Source organism: Mizuhopecten yessoensis, unplaced genomic scaffold (genome assembly GCF_002113885.1).
Source record: "Mizuhopecten yessoensis strain PY_sf001 unplaced genomic scaffold, ASM211388v2 scaffold10635, whole genome shotgun sequence".
NCBI lineage: Eukaryota > Metazoa > Mollusca > Bivalvia > Pectinida > Pectinidae > Mizuhopecten > Mizuhopecten yessoensis.
This window is the reverse complement of record NW_018408645.1, coordinates 785,464-804,332: the sequence shown is the minus strand read 5'-3', so window position 1 is coordinate 804,332 and position 18,869 is coordinate 785,464. Positions and strand designations below refer to the sequence as shown.

At 36.5% G+C, this 18,869-nt stretch overlaps 2 protein-coding genes across 2 annotated transcripts in view; both read right to left on the bottom strand.

The window, feature by feature from the left end:
* Window positions 1–4,150, bottom strand: part of LOC110461569 (FMRFamide-activated amiloride-sensitive sodium channel-like) — a 25,555-nt gene extending 21,405 nt beyond the window's left edge. Inside the window, exons 1-2 of the mRNA XM_021515090.1 lie at window positions 4,088–4,150; window positions 2,685–2,765 (exon numbers count right to left, since the gene is read on the bottom strand). Coding sequence (XP_021370765.1) covers window positions 2,685–2,765; window positions 4,088–4,125 — 119 coding nt within the window. The 5' untranslated portion in view covers window positions 4,126–4,150. The remainder of the gene's footprint in view (window positions 1–2,684; window positions 2,766–4,087) is intronic.
* On the bottom strand, window positions 4,151–15,083 carry LOC110461547 (glycine-rich cell wall structural protein-like). The gene is made up of 3 exons (XM_021515061.1): window positions 14,829–15,083; window positions 4,633–5,835; window positions 4,151–4,171 (listed from the first exon to the last, which is right to left on the bottom strand). Exons 1-3 carry the CDS (start codon window positions 15,081–15,083, stop codon window positions 4,151–4,153), a joined length of 1,479 nt encoding a protein of 492 aa, XP_021370736.1.
* Window positions 15,084–18,869: the final 3,786 nt, after the last annotated feature.

Here is an 18,869-nt window from a genome sequence, read left to right as displayed (position 1 = left end):
AGATATCAATATCATTAAAGATTTAGGTTATATAGATATCAATATCATTAAGGATTTTGGTTATACAGATATCAATATCATTTCAAATTTAGGTTATACAGATATCAATATCATTAAGGATTTAGGTTATACAGATATCAATAACATAAAGGATGTGGGTTAGATAGATATCAATATCACTAAGGATTTAGGTTATACAGATATCAATATCATTGAGGATTTAGGTTATATAGATATCAATATCATTAAAAATTTGAGTTATACAGATATCAATATCATTAAGGATGTGTGTTATACAGATATCAATATCATTAAGGATGTGGGTTATACAGATATCAATATCATTAAGGGTTTAGAATTTACAGATATCAATATCATTAAGGATGTGGGTTATACAGATATTAATATCATTAAGGATTTAGGTTATACAGATATCAATATCATTAAGGTTTTAGGTTATACAGATATCAATATCATTAAGGATGTAGGTTATACAGATATCAATATCATTAAGGATGTGGGTTATACAGATATCAATATCATTAAGGATTTAGAATTTACAGATATCAATATCATTAGGGATGTGGGTTATACAGATATTAATATCATTAAGGATTTAGGTTAAACAGATATCAATATCATTAAGGATTTAGTTTATATAGATATCAATATCATTAAAGATTTAGGTTATATAGATATCAAGATCATTAAGGATTTAGGTTATATAGATATCAAGATCATTAAGGATTTAGGTTATATAGATATCAAGATCATTAAGGATTTAGGTTATATCGATATCAATATCATTAAGGATTTAGATTATACAGATATCAATATCATTACGGAGAAAGGTTATACAGATATCAACATCATTAAGGATGTGGGTTATACAGATATCAATATCATTAAGGAGTAAGGTTATACAGATATCAACATCATTAAGGATGTGGGTTATACAGATGTCAATATCATTAAAAAAATAGGTTATACAGAAATCAATATTATTTAAGATTTAGGTTATACAAATATCAATATGATTAAAGATTTAGATTATACAAATATCAATATGATTAAAGATTTGGGTTATACAGATATCAATATGATTAAGGATTTAGTTTATACAGATATCAATATTATTGAAGAATTGGGTTATACAGATATCAATATCATTAAGGATGTGGGTTATACAGATATCAAATATCATCAAAAATTTAGGTTATACAGATATCCATATCATTAAAGATTTAGGTTATACAGAAATCAATATCATTAAAGATTTAGGTTATACAGATATCAATATCATTAAAGATTTGGGTTATACAGATATTCATATAATCATAAATTTAGGTTATACAGATATCAAGATAATTAAGGATGTGGGTTATACAGATTTCAATATTATTAAAAAATAAGGTTATACAGATATCAATATCATTAAGGATGTGGGTTATACAGATATCGATATCATTAAGGATTTAGGTTATACAGATATCAATATCATTAAGGATTAAGGTTATACAGATATCAATATCATTAAATATTTAGGTTATACAGATACCAATATCATTAAATATTTAGGTTATACAGATATCAATATCATTAAGGATTAAGGTTATACAGATATCAATATCATTAAGGATTAAGGTTATACATATATTAATATCATTAAATATTTAGGTTATACAGATATCAATATCATAAGGGATTAATGTTAAACAGATATCAATATCATTAGATATTTAGGTTATACAGATATCAATATCATTAAATATTAAGGTTATACAAATATCAATATCATCAAATATTTAGTATATACAGATATCAATATTATTAAAGATTTGGGTTATACAAATATCAATATCATTAAGGATTAAGGTTATATAAGATATCAATATCATCAAATATTTAGTATATACAGATATCAATATTATTAAAGATTTGGGTTATACAAATATCAATATCATTAAGGATTAATGTTATACAGATATCAATATCATTAAGGATGTGAGTTATACAGATGTCAATATATTTAAGATTTAGGTTATATAGATATCAATATTTTAAAAAATTTGGTCATAAAGATATTTGGTCGATAACGTTATCAATTGTTTTAAAATGTTTGGCTGAAGAGCCCTGTGAAGGGTGAAAGCAGCATTTTTTAGTCGGTCGTTATATCCTTCACATGGACATTTAATCCTTTTTAATTATCGTATTAAGGTATCATTATTAAAAAAAATGTTTTGTTGCTACAGGTTTCAATATCTTAAAAGAATTTATCTATTTTTAAATCATATAGTTATATTGATATTGTTATATACATTGTAATGTTTAGTTTATAGAGTTATCAATAGTAAAAAAAACAAGGTTGTTGACAAGTTTTAAATACTTTAAAAGGTTTGGGTAATACAGGTATCAATATTACAAAAGTTGTTTATGCTATATTAGATACTAGTATTTAGTGATTCTTTATTCAGGTAATTGTCATGGTGTAAATTACAAATAAAACCAATAAATATATATATCCTCTGTACTGTGTATGTTATGTGGTGTCATGCAGCTTAATGTGGAATGAAATAAAGTTGATATTAATATGTATATCGATTATTGTTCTATGAGTTTAATCCTCGAAGAAAGGGGATTTATTTTGAAAATTTATGAAGAAATTAACTGGACCTGAATCTTACCTACTAGAACATTTTCTGCCGTTGATCGAGCACTGGAGTAACATGGACTGAAGTTGATGTCCCATTTTATACCTGATATCTCTGTAAAATAGAACGGAGATGAAGGAAAACCTAACCGAACTGTATCGCCAACAGACAGCATTGAAGCTCAAACGTAATACAATAAGACAAAAGAAATCAAGGTGATAGCAACACAAAGAGAAATCGATCTCAATTTTTTTTTTTTTTTTTTTTTAATGAAGTTTTACGAAGCTTTCAAAATGTTGACATAAATATTGGCTTAGAATAACAATATATATATATATACACACATGTTCTGTTTTTTAAAAATTGGGCGAATTGCCATGAAAGACAAAATCCTTTACCTGCACTGTCGTTATTACGTATTCCAAGTCTTTGTGATGGTCAGATATTAAAGAAATGACAAAAGAGTTTCTTAGAAGTTCCCTAATTTTGTTTTGTTTTGTTTAACGTCCTATCAACAGCTAAGGTCATTTAAGGACGGCCTCCCCTGTGTGCAAGATGCATGCGTGTAGTGTATGTGTGTGTATTTTGTGAGGCTGTGATATGTCCGTGTTTGTCTCCTTGTGATAGCGCGGAACTGATGCCGACTTTATAGTGCTACCTCACTGAAACATACTGCTGAAGACCCCCAGCAGGACGCCCCACCCGGTCACATTATACCGACAACGGGCGAACCAGCCGCCCCACTCCTAATTTGCTGAGCGTTAAGCAGGAGTAGAGACTACCATTTTTAAAGACTTTGGTATGTCTTGGCCAGGGGACAGAGCCCAAAGCCTTCCTCACAGGGGCGAACGTATTGTCGAGGGAGACATTAGGAAGAAGAAAGTTGTTTAGAAAGGAAATAGAGATAAGGTCACAAATTTAGTCGCCTCGTACGATCATGCAATTGGGGGCAGCAGGTACAATTCTTACGTCCTAGTAGAGGATCATCAGGGAAAGTTAAATTTCCAGTACAAGAGGGTACTAAGAAACGCTTTTGTCATTTCTTATTATATTTAACAATCCGGAGGACTTTTAACTAGACCAGAATGTTTCATGTTGTAAGTATCTCAACATCATTCTTAATCTGTAATTCAACAGGAATCACCGGAAGTCGAAGACATGTGTCTTGTCTATTCAACTTCAAGTATCATCAACTCGTCGATTTAAAATTGTCCATGTCCTCAGAATTTATAGTGGATGCCAAGTATGTCAATATCTGAAAACTATCAATCTATGCCTTTTCCTGTTACACATGTATTTTCGGTATGGATGACTGGTCTGGCCTAAATATACACACTTGCCTGTGTTATAAGAATAGTGCTAGTCATCTTCTTTTTGTTTTTTTCATATGGGCGACGTCGGTCTTAAAAACATGAATACATATAAATAAGGCAAACCTGGATTCGCTCATGTAAAGATGCTTGAAAGTGGTCATGAGGGCTGCGAGTGGGTCATCGTCGTCAGCGATAGGGTTCTCGTTTCTGTCAGTAAGGTTTAAAGCCGTTAGGTCTTCCACAAACCTTCGTGTCCTTGCCTGAAAGGACGTTAGATAGATACAATGTACACCTTTTATGCTTGTAAAGCAATTAATAATCTATTGGATATAATATTTTTTCAAAGTTTTAACAGGTTAGAAAATAAAAAGGAAATGAAAATATAAATGTTCAACATTAAAAATCAATAATATATTTTGGATCTCGGTATCATCAAAAATGTATCTGATGAAAACAAAATAGATCAAAAATAAAAACGAGAACTTCCTTTTTTGTACGTGGAAATGTTGGTTAGTTATAAATCAATTGGGATTTTGTTTGTAAGGGTTTGAAAGTCCTCGGAACAACTAAAGAGTGTCAAGTGTTTTAAACGGGGTAGTAGGCCAATTTGGTCCCTATAATTGTGATATGAACATATGTATATTGGAATATATTAAAAGTCTACGTACAGCACTTCCTGTCATGTCTCCGGTATCTCCAGTACCAGGATCAGTACCACCACCACCACCGCCGTTACCACCACTTCTGCTGCCATTTCTAGAAGCAGTCCCGGTACCATCACTTCCGGTTCCACCACCTCCTTTACCACCGTTACTATTTCCGGTTGTTCCACCACCTAAATTACCTCCAGAAACACCGCTTCCTCCATTACCTCCTGTGCTACTTCCGGTCGTGCCACTTCCGGCATCACCTCCTGTACTTCCTCCACCGCCACGTCCTCCTCCTCTACCTCCGGTACTACTTACAGTAGTACCACCTACTGTTCCACCATCACCACCTCCACTACCACCACTTCCTCCGCTAACAACAGTACTTACTACTGTTGTACTGCCATCTGCCCTGTCATCAGTACTTCCTCCAGTACCACCACGTCCTCCACTAGTTTCAGTGATATTTCCGGTATTCCCACCACCTGATCCATCTCCTCCTTTTCCTTTTCCACCATTACCTCTTTGACCTCCTATACTATTTCCGGTGCTAGTACCTCCTAAGCCATCATCACTTCCGGTAGTACTAACTCCTGCCACATCTCCAGCACTTCCTCCGCTACCTCCAGTACTACTGGCTGTTGTAACAACTCCTGATCCATCACCAGTAACACTTCCGGTACCTTTGCCCTTTCCTCTTCCTCCAATACTACTTCCGTTTGTAACAGACCCGCCGGTACCTCCATTACCACCACTTCCAGAACTGCCATTAACGGTTCCCATACCACTACCTCCTCCTACACCACCTACTGATGAAGCTGTTACGTCATCACTAGCACCTGATATTATGTCCACACACTCCTTTTTGTATTTGTTTGGATGGGTACTACTGATAAGATTCTTGAGACTTTTAGACGCGAGAGATAGCTGAGACTTTCTGATTGGATTCGCGTTACAAATGGTGATGGCGGGCGGTGGAAGGTTGCTGAACTGTATGGTAATCTTGGTCTGTTTTGGCCACGAATAGTATTGTTGGCAGAGGAACACGAGATGGAATAGCATAGCACCAACGGCAGCTAGAAGCAGCACTGTCCATATTAACTTAGCCATATGAAGCACGGACGTATGAATATACGCCACTCCTACCATGGATGTCCTTTCTGCAAACCCAGAAAGTAATTCCATTGCAGATTTCTTGGTATCATTTGACGCTGCAGGTCGTACCTATAAAATGACAAAGAATAACTCTAACTGTTAGCCTTTCATTTAAGGACCAGTAGCCTTTTACCTGCACAAGAGACATCAAACCGTCAACTTTTAAAATAAAACCCTGACAAACAGTCGTCAGCCTCTGTCAGTGTAAAACAATGACAGAGGATTGGTCAATTTACTGCGTGGCCAATCCACTTTGGTTTTTTTTGTATTTTTTTGAACAATCAAACGAAATTGTGAACGAAAGTCAACTTCAATAAATTTCAAACAATAGCATTCGAACACCGAAAACCTCTCTCTCCAGGATTTGTAAAGATATGTATGTGATGTCTGCTATAGTGCTGTTCGGGGAAGTAACGTTAGCGGTTTTAGCAGGTATTTTGGGGTTTTGTCCTTACATGTTGACAATGCGGTATACTGATGTGCCAGAGGCACCTACATCTGGTATGTAAATGTGAACAAGAGGTCCATTGGACTTGTATCGCACACCTGGTTTTATATTTAAGTCATTACAACTGAATGCATTAGTACATCTTTATATGAAATTTCCTCAAAACCAGACAAGATCTATGTTCTAACCCAACTGGGACCACAATATCTGACTTTCAACTAATCAGAGGCCTCCATTGAGTTGCCATGTTAACAGATTTTGAAATAAGTAATATGTCATATTACAGGGTGTGATTAGAAAATACTTCAATTTTCATTCAACTGTAACCTTTTATAAACCTAGAAACCAATTTTTAACAATTTATGAAAACTACACCATAGAATATGATAACCTAGCTGTACCATTTTTTAGGACCGCAGGGGTCAGATCAACCTCGTTCAATTAAGAAATGTTTGTTCTTCCTCAATAATGTTTTTGACCAAATTTTGTACAATCCACTTAGGCAATTAGGGGATACTAGCGTCTGAAAGCAAAATATTAGATAATTTTCCTCTTTGGGGCCCGGTCTTGGAAATGACNTTCAGGGCCCCGCCCCCTGGCCTCAGTGGTCGAACCAACCTTATTTATTTAAGAAATGATTGTCCTCCCCTAGTGATGCTTCAGACTAAATTTGGTTGAAATCCTCTCTGGCGTTTGGGAGGAGATGCGATTTAAAGCAAATTTAGCTAAGTTCCCCTTCAGGGCCCCGCCCCCTGGCCTCAGTGGTCGAACCAACCTTATTTATTTAAGAAATGATTGTCCTCCCCTAGTGATGCTTCAGACTAAATTTGGTTGAAATCCTCTCTGGCGTTTGGGAGGAGATGCGATTTAAAGCAAATTTAGCTAAGTTCCCCTTCAGGGCCCCGCCCCCCTGGCCTCAGGGGTCGAACCAACCTCATTTATTTAAGAAACGATTGCCCTCTCCTAGTGATGCTTTAGAATAAATTTGATTGAAATCCTCTTTGGTGTTTAGGAGGAGATGCGTTTTGAAGCAAAAAAGCTTAGTTCCCCTTCAGGGCCCCGCCCCCTGGCCTCAGGGGTCAAACCAACCTCATTTATTTAAGAAATGATTGCGCATCCCTATTGGTGCCTCGGACTAAATTTGGTTGAAATCCTCTCTGGTGTTTTAAATAAAAAGTTGACGGCGGACGACGGACGATGACGGCATAAGCTCACATTGGTCCTTCGGACCTAGTGAGCTAAAAATATGTGATTGTGTTCCTTACTGTGCTATATTGGCAGAGATATAGCTAGGGTAGGGAAGACCCTGTTGTACTGACCCAGTTGTAACTAGGGTAGGGAAGACCCTGCTATACTGACACAGTTGTAGCTAGGTTAGGGAAGACTCTGTTATATTGACACAGTTGTAGCTAGGTTAGGGAAGACCCTGCTATATTGACACTGTTGTAGGTAGGGTAAGGAAGACCCTGCTATATTGACACTGTTGTAGCTAGGGGATAAAGACCCTGCTATATTGACACTGTTGTAGCTAGGTTAGGGAAGACTCTGCTATATTGACACAGTTGTAGCTAGGTTAGGGAAGACCCTGCTATATTGACACTGTTGTAGCTACCTTAGGGAAGACCCTGCTATATTGACACTGTTGTAGCTACCTTAGGGAAGACCCTTCTATATTGACACTGTTGTAGCTAGGGTAGGGAAGACCCTGCTATATTAACACAGTTGTAGCTATGGTAGGGAAGACCTTGCTACACAGACACAGGTGTAGCTAGCTTATGGAAGACCCTGCTATATTGACACTGTTGTAGCTACCTTAGGGAAGACCCTGCTATATTGACACTGTTGTAGCTACCTTAGGGAAGATCCTTCTATATTGACACTGTTGTAGCTAGAGTAGGGAAGACCCTGCTATATTGACACTGTTGTAGCTAGGGTAGGGAAGACCCTGTTGTACTGACCCAGTTGTAACTAAGTTATGGTGTACCCTGCTATATTGACACTGTTGTAGCTTGGGTAGGGAAGACCCTGCTATACTGACACAGTTGTAGCTAGGGTAGGGAAGACCCTGCAATATTGACACTGTTGTAGCTAGGGTAGGGGAGACCCTGCTATACTGACACAATTGTAGTTAGGGTAGGGAAGACCCTGCAATATTGACACTGTTGTAGCTAGGGTAGGGAAGACCCTGTTATACTGACACAGTTTTAGCTTGGGTGGTAGGGAAGACCCTGCTATATTGACACTGTTGTAGCTTGGGTAGGGAAGACCCTGCTATACTGACACAGTTGTAGCTAGGGTAGGGAAGACTCTGCAATATTGACACTGTTGTAGCTAGGGTAAAGAAGACCCTGCTATATTGACACTGTTGTAGCTTGGGTAGGGAAGACCCTGCTATATTGACACTGTTGTAACTAGGTTAGGGAAGACTCTGCTATATTGACACAGTTGTAACTAGGGTGGTAGGGAAGACCCAGCTACACAGACACTATTCAGGTGTGTAAACATGCAAAAATATGAAATAGTCTTCCCTTCCCTTCTATATTCAATATTGTAGAGTAGGGAAACTGTAGGGTAGGGAAGCTGTAGAGTAGGGAAGCTGTAGGGAAGCTGTAGAGTAGGGAAGCTGTAAGGTAGGGTAGGGAAGCTGTAGAGTAGGGAAGCTGTAGAGTAGGGAAGCTGTAGGGTAGGGAAGCTGTAGAGTAAGGAAGCTGTAGGGTAGGGAAGCTGTAGGGAAGCTGTAGAGTAGGGAAGCTGTAGAGTAGGGAAGCTGTAGGGTAGGGAAGCTGTATGGAAGCTGTAGGGAAGGGAAGCTGTAGGGAAGCTGTAGGGTAGGGAAGCTGTAGAGTAGGGAAGCTGTAGGGAAGCTGTAAGGTAGGGTAGGGAAGCTGTAAAGTAGGGAAGCTGTAGGGAAGCTGTAGAGTAGGGAAGCTGTAGGGTAGGGTAGGGAAGCTGTAGAGTAGGGAAGCTGTAGGGTAGGGAAGCTGTAGAGTAGGGAAGCTGTAGGGTAGGGAAGCTGTAGAATAGGGAAGCTGTAGGTTAGGGACTACTATTTCATATTTTACAAGTTTAAATACCTGACACAGTGCCTATGACGGTACCTACTTTGAGAGCAGACGTTGCCCTTACGTGGAGACAGTGCGGTATAATGTGTCCGGACCTTGAATGCAGATTTGGTAATACCCATTTTATTAGCTATCTAATACTTATAACTCAAGATATGGATTATGATATTATTATTCAGTGCAATGTATATCAAACTGATTTAATGATACACGCTTGTGAAAACAATCAAAATAATTACGTTAAATCAATGTTTTTGATGTAGATTGTTTGTATGATAAAAACGCAATTAAAATAGTATGTTAATACAAATGTTTCGACTAGTTCCGCGCAAATGCAAAACTGCTTAACCACAAACGTGAGTCACTTTGAGTGTACTGATATTCGGGTATCTAATACACGTTTGTGTGTAGAGAAGAGCGATTTTTAGCATTTACTCAGACAATAAAAGTAAATTATATATATATTAACTGTTGTTTTGACAATTTCAAAAACTCATTTGTTTGATCAAACGTGAATATCAGTTATCACATCAAAAAATGTGATTTCCAGCTTTATCACAGCAATAATGTGATTAACATAAAATTTAGTGTTGTCATTACCAGTAATAGACTTGAGCATTTCTGTATTTTTAACGATTTTCATTTGGTTTTCATTTAGTTTTTACTGATGGGGTTTCCTTTTTGACATATTACAAGCAAATCATTGACGCTAGTAAAATACAACAACTGTTTACAGTGATACACAGGCCACGCTTCATTCCTCCTTTAAAATATAAAAATATAAGAGAGATAAGTCAACATTCTGCGTTTCTTAACGACCATAAAGCTGAAGTTGTGTTTTGTCAAGCGTGTATGTAAACATCAGTGCCCGTATTCATGAGACCCGTTCTCATACTCAAACTTAGTCTGGGATCAAGCCACATTTCTTGTTCCAATAATGAATAATAAACCATAACATTTTATCAATGTTTTGGAAGAACTTTGGAGACAATCAATGTACTTAAAATAATTAACTAACGTTTATGGAAATTAAGCATGTTTGTATTTGCGCGAAACTAGTCGGAGATACTTTTTCTTTCTTTTTGAAAAAATGCATAATATTTAAGATACTATTTTTTTAATTGTGTATATCATACAAACAACAAAAACATTGATTTAACATAATCTTTTCGTGTATCATAAAATCAAATGTGTATTAAAATGTACATGATTTAAACAAATTGCAAGAAAGATGGTTTGAGCTCGAATCCATGCTTGAGCATGAGAATGATTTCATGAATATGGGCTCTGGGCCGCTTTCATTTATCGCGACTGAACTAGTTGGACCAGAGTTGTTCGTTCATAAAATTAGGTCGGACCAGGCAATCAGTTGCTGTTTTCAGGCAAGCCTTGACAGACGCTTGCAAGGCCTGCATAAACTTTTGCAGGTCCGCCAGGATTTTTACTAAAAAAATACATTTAAAAACAGACGAACCGGGTTTTCCGCATACACGAACAGGTCCCATGTGTTACTAGAGACAGTCAGTGATATATACTGACAACGAAGCTAATGTCAAAAGAAGTTATTGTCATAAGCTGTAAAGGATTGTGGCTGAATTAAACAGAAACAAATGTACCACATCGTCAATACACAAGCACGCCAGTATCTGTAAAACAAATACAAAATCAGAAATAAAAAAACCGAGAATCACCTGTGAGATATTACATCGATCACCAGTTGAGGCTTGTATGTGTTAACACTGAAGAAAGAGAAGTTAACTAGCTTTAAATGGTGTTTAAATAACAAAGATGAAAAAATAGCATATATCTAAGGTCAGCTCAATGTCAGAACGAAACCTCGGATATTCATGGTCCAATAAGAAAGAATCAATATAACGTAACTTAGTCACTAAAAAAACGAAATGATAAAGACATTAATATGTCCAAATATGAAGTAAAGAAGCATACTATCTGTACTTTAAATACGAAGTAAAGAACGACGAATATTAGAAGTTAGAAATGAAGTTAGGAACCACGACATCAATATGGTAAATACGAGGTTAGGAACCAAGACCAGTACAAGATAGAAATGAAGTTAGGAACCACGACCTATAAGTGTTAAATACGAAGTAAGGAACCACGACCTATATATGTAAAATACGAGGTAAGAAACCACGACCTCTATATGTTAAATACGAAGTAAGGAACCCCGACCTCTAATATGGTAAATACGACGTAGGGAACCAAGACCTCTATATGTTAAATACGAAATAAGGAACCACGACATCTATATGTTAAATACGAAATAAGGAACCACGACATCTATATGTTAAATACGAAATAAGGAACCACGACATCTATATGTTAAATACGAAATAAGGAACCACGACATCTATATGTTAAATACGAAATAAGGAACCACGACATCTATATGTTAAATACGAAATAAGGAACCACGACATCTATATGTTAAATACGAAATAAGGAACCACGACATCTATATGTTAAATACGAAATAAGGAACCACGACATCTATATGTTAAATACGAAATAAGGAACCACGACATCTATATGTTAAATACGAAATAAGGAACCACGACATCTATATGTTAAATACGAAATAAGGAACCACGACATCTATATGTTAAATACGAAATAAGGAACAACGACATCTATATGTTAAATACGAAGTAAGAAACCCCGACCTCTATATGTTAAATACGAAGTAAGGAACAACGGCCTCTATACATTAAATACAATGTATGTAACTTCGACCTCCATATGTTAAATACGATCTATGTAACCTCGACTTCGATATATTAAATACAATGTAAGAAACCTCGACCTCTATATGTTAAACACTAAGTAGGGAACCACGACCAGTATAAGTTAAAAAGAGATTAGGAACCACGGCCTCTATACATTAAATACAATGTATGTAACCTCGACCTCTATATGTTAAATACGAAGTAAGGAACCACGACCAGTAAAAGTAAGAAATGAAGTTAGGAACCACGGCCTCTATACATTAAATACAATGTATGTAACCTCGACCTCTTTCTATTAAATACAATGTATGTAACTTCGACCTCTTTATATTAAATACAATGTATGTAACCTCGACCTCTATATATTAAATACAATGTAAGAAACACCGACCTCTATATGTTAAATACGAAGTAAGGAACCGCGACCTCTATATGGTAAATACGAAGTTATATGACCCACGACCTCTATATGGTAAATAAGAAGTTAAGGAACCGCGACCTCTATATATATTTCAAAATCGATGTCGTATCTCACCCCAAATTCCAGCGTTAATAAATCTCTCCCAAAATTCAAGTGATTTTAGAAACCAGTCGCCGGCATACCGTATTTTCCCATGATCGTGAAAGGTATACAAAGCAAAAACATACATCACAGTCAAGTTTGATATTACCATAGTGATAACAGTAGAAATATTTGCTTATTTATACATTTATTTAGAACATTCAATTATAGGAATAGGAGCATTTATATCAGTATTTGGGTGTTATGGTTGAATCACTAACATTTAATGATTATAGATTGGGTGCTTGGCGTCTAACAACATCAGCATTGCTTACGTAAAGGGAACTTTATATATATACTAATATCTAATGTGAGTCATGTTTTCATTAGATTTTTCTTTAAAATGATTGCCGCCATCACTGAATCACTCGTACGAAAAGGGTGAGTACCCGAAATCCATTTAGTATATATATCGGAACGTCTCTTCAGCCTTTTAAACTGTCTAACATATGTTTACACCGCAATGTAAGGTTACACGATACCGGGTTAGTTAGTTTACAGAGTAACTGTAAGGGGTAGGTAGTAAAAAACAGTCTGGTCCCAGGGGCAGGGAAATCAAACCAGGCTAAACCCCCTGGTAAGGTAGTGAAAAACGACCGGGGCACCAGGATAGGTACTGTTAAACGATCCGGGCCCGAGGTAGGGGGTAAAACAGTCTTGACCCAGGGATAAGGTAGTGAATTTAACGACCGGGGCACCAGGATAGGGATGGCCCGGGGTACGGGTTGTAAAACAGTCTGGACAAAGGGGTAAGGTAGTGAATTTGACGACCGGGGCACCAGGATAGGGATGATCCGGGTACGGGGTGTAAAACAGTCTGGACAAAGGGGTAAGGTAGCGAATTTAATGACCGGGGCACCAGGATAGGGATGGCCCGGGGTACGGGGTGTAAAACAGTCTGGACAAAGGGGTAAGGTAGTGAATTTAACGACCGGGGCACCAGGATAGGGATGGCCCGGGGTACGGGTTGTAAAACAGTCTTGGCCTAGGGATCGGTTATGCAAAACAGTCTTGGAGCATGGGTAGGTGTAAAGAGAATGGTTCCAGGGGGTAGGGATAGCTAAACAGGTCAGACCCAAAGCTTCGAGATTTTGAAGATTAATACTTCAATAAAAATGCTTACTACTAGTATCTTCTGTGAACCAGCAAACTTGTTAAATATCTTTTATAATTGTTATTTGGACTTGGTTAATTAAGAAAGGTACACAGGAATTGATGACACAGTTTAAAGGTACACAAGAATTGATGCGGCACTTTGTAATGTACTCAAGAATTGACGACACATTAGAAAGTTACAAAGGAATTCATGAGAAAAAGGTCAAAATTTCACAAGAAATGTTGACACAGGTGAAAATTACACAAGAATTTGACATTATGTGAAAGTAACACAAGGATTGTTGACACACTTTGAAAGTTACAGAAAAAATGATGTCACAGGTGAACGCTAAACAAGATGTTATCCGCGATAATTCTCCGGCTTTATATTTGCTCGGGATTATCGTATTAACTATGTAACTATGTGATATATCGTGATAACGATATAAAACTTTGATATGCGTTTATTGAATTGAAATGTAAAATATTCAAATGGTTGATTGTATTATGAAACGTTGATATGGTTGATTGTATTATGAAACGTTGATATGGTTGATATATAGAGGGTTTGATGTACTTTTTGCATTTTCAATGTAAAAAATACATATTTTTGAATTGAAAATGTAAGATGTACAAACAGGTTGTTGCATTAGCAACGTTAAACAATCAAGTGGTTTATCATTTTTGTAACCTAAAACTTTTATATGGTTTATCGTATTTGTAACCTAAAACATTTATATGGTTTATCGTATTTGTAACCTAAAACTTTTAAATGGTTTATCGTATTTGTAACCCAAAACTTTTATATGGTTTATCGTATTTGTAACCTAAAACTTGTATATGGTTTATCGTATTTGTAACCTTAAACTTTTATATGGTTTATCGTATTTGTAACTCAAAACTTTTATATGATTTATCGTATTTGTAACCTAAAACTTTTATATGGTTTATCGTATTTGTAACCTAAAACTTTATATGGTTTTATTGCATTCGTAACCTAAACTTTTTATATGGTTAATTGTACTGAAATTTTAAATATATACAAACAGTTTATTGTATTATCAATGTGAAACATTCAAATTATCATCAATGAAAAAACTTTCATAAAAATGGTTCTTTTTGGTGGTGGGAGGGAATGACTGTCTTACCTTTAGATCGTAATCCACAGGTGGTTCTTTTGGAGGTTTTGACAGAATCCAGTTGTTTATTCCGGGATGTGTTTGGTAATTCTGTCCCAACACATCACTCTGGTTAAGGTCCAGGTAGGTTTCCATCGTGCTATTCCCATCACTTCCAATGTCCCGACTTCTCCTACTCCAGGAACTGACCCCGCTACTGTCCATGTCCTCGAACTGAACGATCCCCGACTTTAACGTGTAGTTTGACATCCGTCTTTTTGTCATTGTGTCTAATAACGGGGAAACGCCAGTCCTGGCAAAATCAAACGTTAGTGAAAATTGAAATAACACACCCACTTATTCCATTAAAACGACTGATTTGGAGTCTACCTTTCATATTTAAGTTTTAAAACTTTCGTTTTGCTTCAATTGTTCCATTCGAACTTAACATTTATCCTAAAGATAAAAAATAAATAAAAAAAAATCGAAAAAATACCTCTATCAAAATCAATTTAGCGTAAAAACGTGATATACGTCACATACAGCGACAAGTAGAAGTTGTCGGTACCAGGATTCTGCTCCGTTTTATCTGTACCGTGATCGTAGTCGTGACAAGATACAGATGACTCAGCTTAACGTGTGAACTGGAAAAAAAATATCCATAAAAACTGCAAAATACTACAAATGAGCAAGAACTTTGCTTTCCAAACAGTCTGTCTGATATTTCCCCACATTTTAAAATTTCTTTATGAAATACGTCAACACGGTTATTCATATTTTGAAGAAGAAAAAATTATCATTGAGACACATTATTTTGCTGTTGACATATTAAGCTGACTAGACTTTGATAAACATGTCCTGGAACTAAGTGTTTTGTAATTGCTACAGACCAGTATTGCCCTGGGCCTCCAGTGTTGACAGTTGAAGCATTGCCTGGTTATATCAATATTTCTTTACTGCAGTATCTAACATCCCCAGCTAACATTCCCATGGCTGTGACAGAGAACCTGATTTGTCGTTCTGTCATGGTTCACTACACCGGTATAATATTTCCACAGTTAAAAGGTTGTTATAAACACATCATTTTTAAAATCTCTGATATTGTATATAGAAATACATTAACCAGGTCTGAAATGAACTATTTGTGAATAGATATTATTTGATTTAGAAATATGTACCTACCAGGTAAACAAAGCAACACAGTAATTTGTTCACTTAATGTGTTTATAATACACAATACCATGAGTATTGTAAATCACTTTCTGCTTCACAAGTGATTTGTTTTTTCTAAATAATTTTCTAACTAAAATCTTTCGTGAACATGATACCATTGGACCCATGCTCTCATTGTTGAAAAAGGGACCAGGACAATACGTTACATGAATGAAGCCATGGAGTCATAGTTGAAATAAAAGAAGATTAAATGCAGATAATGGTTGGACAGTCTTTCTATCCAACTATAGAATCCGACTTAAAGTGTTCTATTTACACTCTTTGATTTGTTGACCATGAACGTTATGTTGACACTCTTCTTTCTGTTAACCCTGTACATTCTGTTGACCATGAACGTAATGTTGACACTCTTCATTCTGTTGCCCCTGTCAACGCTCTGTTTACACTCTTCATTCTGTTGACCCGGTATGTTTTGTTAACCCTGTCAATGCTCTGTTGACACTTTATATTCTGTTGACCCTGTCAATGCTCTGTTGACAATTTGTGTTCTGTTGACACTGTACGTTATGTTGACACTCTTCATTCTGTTGCCCCTGTCAATGCTCTGTTGCCCCTGTCAATGCTCTGTTGACATTCTATGATCTGTTGACCGTGTACGTTCTGTTGACCCTGTCAATGATCTGTTGACACTCTATGTGCTGTTGACTGTGTACATTCTGTTGACCCTATCAATGCTTTGTTGACACTTATGTTCTGTTGACACTGTACGTTCTGTTGACCATGTCAATGCCCTGTTGAAAGTCTATGTTCTGTTGACAATGTACGTTCTGGTGACACTTTATGTTTTGTTAACCCTGTCAATGCTCTGTTGACACTCTATGTTCTGTTGACACTGTACGTTCTGTTGACCCTGTCAATGATCTGTTGACACTCTATGTTCTATTGACCATTTATGTTCTGTTGATCATGTCAATGCTATGTTGACATTCTATGTTCTATTGATAGGGTACGTTCTGTTGACCCTGTCAATGATCTGTTGACACTCTATGTTCTATTGACCATTTATGTTCTGTTGATCATGTCAATGCTATGTTGACATTCTATGTTCTATTGATACTGTACGTTCTGTTGACCCTGTCAATGATCTGTTGACACTCTATGTTCTATTGACCGTTTATGTTCTGTTGACCATGTCAATGCTCTGTTGACATTCTATGTTCTGTTGACAGTGTACGTTCTGTTGACCCTGTCAATGCTCTGTTGACACTGTACGGTCTGTTGACACTGTACGGTCTTTTGACCCCGTCAATGCTCTGTTGACATTCTATGTTCTGTTGACTGTGTACATTATGTTGACTCTGTGAATGCTCTGTTGACACTCTATGTTCTGTTGACCCTGTCAATGCTCTGTTGACATTCTATGTTCTGTTGACCCTGTCAATGCTCTGTTGACACTCTATGTTCTGTTGACTATGTACATTCTGTTGACCCTTTCAATGCTCTGTTGACACTATGTTCTGTTGAATGTGTACGTTCTGTTGACCCTGTCAATGCTCTGTTGACACTCTATGTTCTGTTGACCCTGTCAATGCTCTGTTGACACTCTATGTTCTGATGACAGTGTACGTTCTGTTGACCCTGTCAATGCTATGTTGACATTCTTTGTTCTGTTGATACTGTACGTTCTGTTGACCCTGTCAATGCTCTGTTGACATTCTATATTCTGTTGACAGTGTACGTTCTGTTGACCCTGTCAATACTCTGTTGACTCTCTATGTTCTGTTGACCGTGTACGTTCTGTTGACCCTGTCAATGCTCTGTTGACATTCTATGTTCTGTTGACTGTGTACGTTCTGTTGACCATGTCAATGCTATGTTGACTCTCTATGTTCTGTTGACCGTGTACGTTCTGTTGACCCTGTCAATGCTCTGTTGACATTCTATGTTCTGTTGACACTGTACGTTTTGTTAACCCTGTCAATGGTCTGTTGACATTCTATATTCTGTTGACACTCTATGTTCTGTTGACTGTCAATGCTCTGTTGACACTCTATGTTCTGTTGACAGTGTACGTTCTGTTGACTCTGTCAATGCTCTGTTGACATTCTATGTTCTGTTGACTCTGTCAATGCTCTGTTGACACTCTATGTTCTGTTGACTCTGTCAATGCTCTGTTGACACTCTATGTTCTGTTGACACTTCAATATAAAACAGGGTCTGGTTTATACTGGTCAGATTAACAAAGCCTGCTTCTGGATTTTCAGATTATACAGATTCTGATTATTTTTGATATTCTAAATTACACAAGCTTTGTCTTACACAGGTTTCCCATGGCTAGGTTGATACAGACTTTCAAAATTATAAATTTTTCCATATTATACATGGTCTGATTCAAAGATATGTTCCAGCATAAACAGGGTCTGGTTTATAAAGGTCTTCCAGATTACACAACATTTGATTTATACAGTATTTTGAGATAATACAAGGTCTGGATTAGAAAGTGTTTTTAAAAAGAATTTGATTTATATAAAATCAACTTATAATATATAGTCTGTTTATTATTATATGACATTTGATACCACTCCCTATCTAGTTAGAGTAAGCCACTGTGTGTGTAGTGGAGGTGTATAAGTGTTTTGCGATGGAACCCTGTTTCCAACAGTATCTTTCTTCTTAGTGCCACCTCATGTAAATATTACAGCAAACCACTGCAGTACCCAACCAACACCATTATACTCAACCTTGTTTATTGGAGTTTTGCAGGCAGGAGAAAAACACTTTTCATGAAAATCTATACTACAATGACTTAATAGACACATGCAGGTTTATAAGTATTTTCTGATTATGTAGACTATACAATGTAGCAAGTACAACTTGAAAATATCAAAAATACTTTTA

What these genes read in the sequence shown, in the direction of transcription:
- LOC110461547 (XM_021515061.1), bottom strand. Translation starts at nt 15,083, where the DNA reads ATGACAAAAAGACGGATGTCAAACTACACGTTAAAGTCGGGGATCGTT. An exon ending in CTGTGGATTACGATCTAAAG is followed by an intron (nt 5,836 to 14,828) that starts GTAAGACAGTCA and finishes GTCATTTTATAG; the next exon opens with GTACGACCTGCAGCGTCAAA. An exon ending in GAGACATGACAGGAAGTGCT is followed by an intron (nt 4,172 to 4,632) that starts GTACGTAGACTT and finishes CCTTACTGACAG; the next exon opens with AAACGAGAACCCTATCGCTG.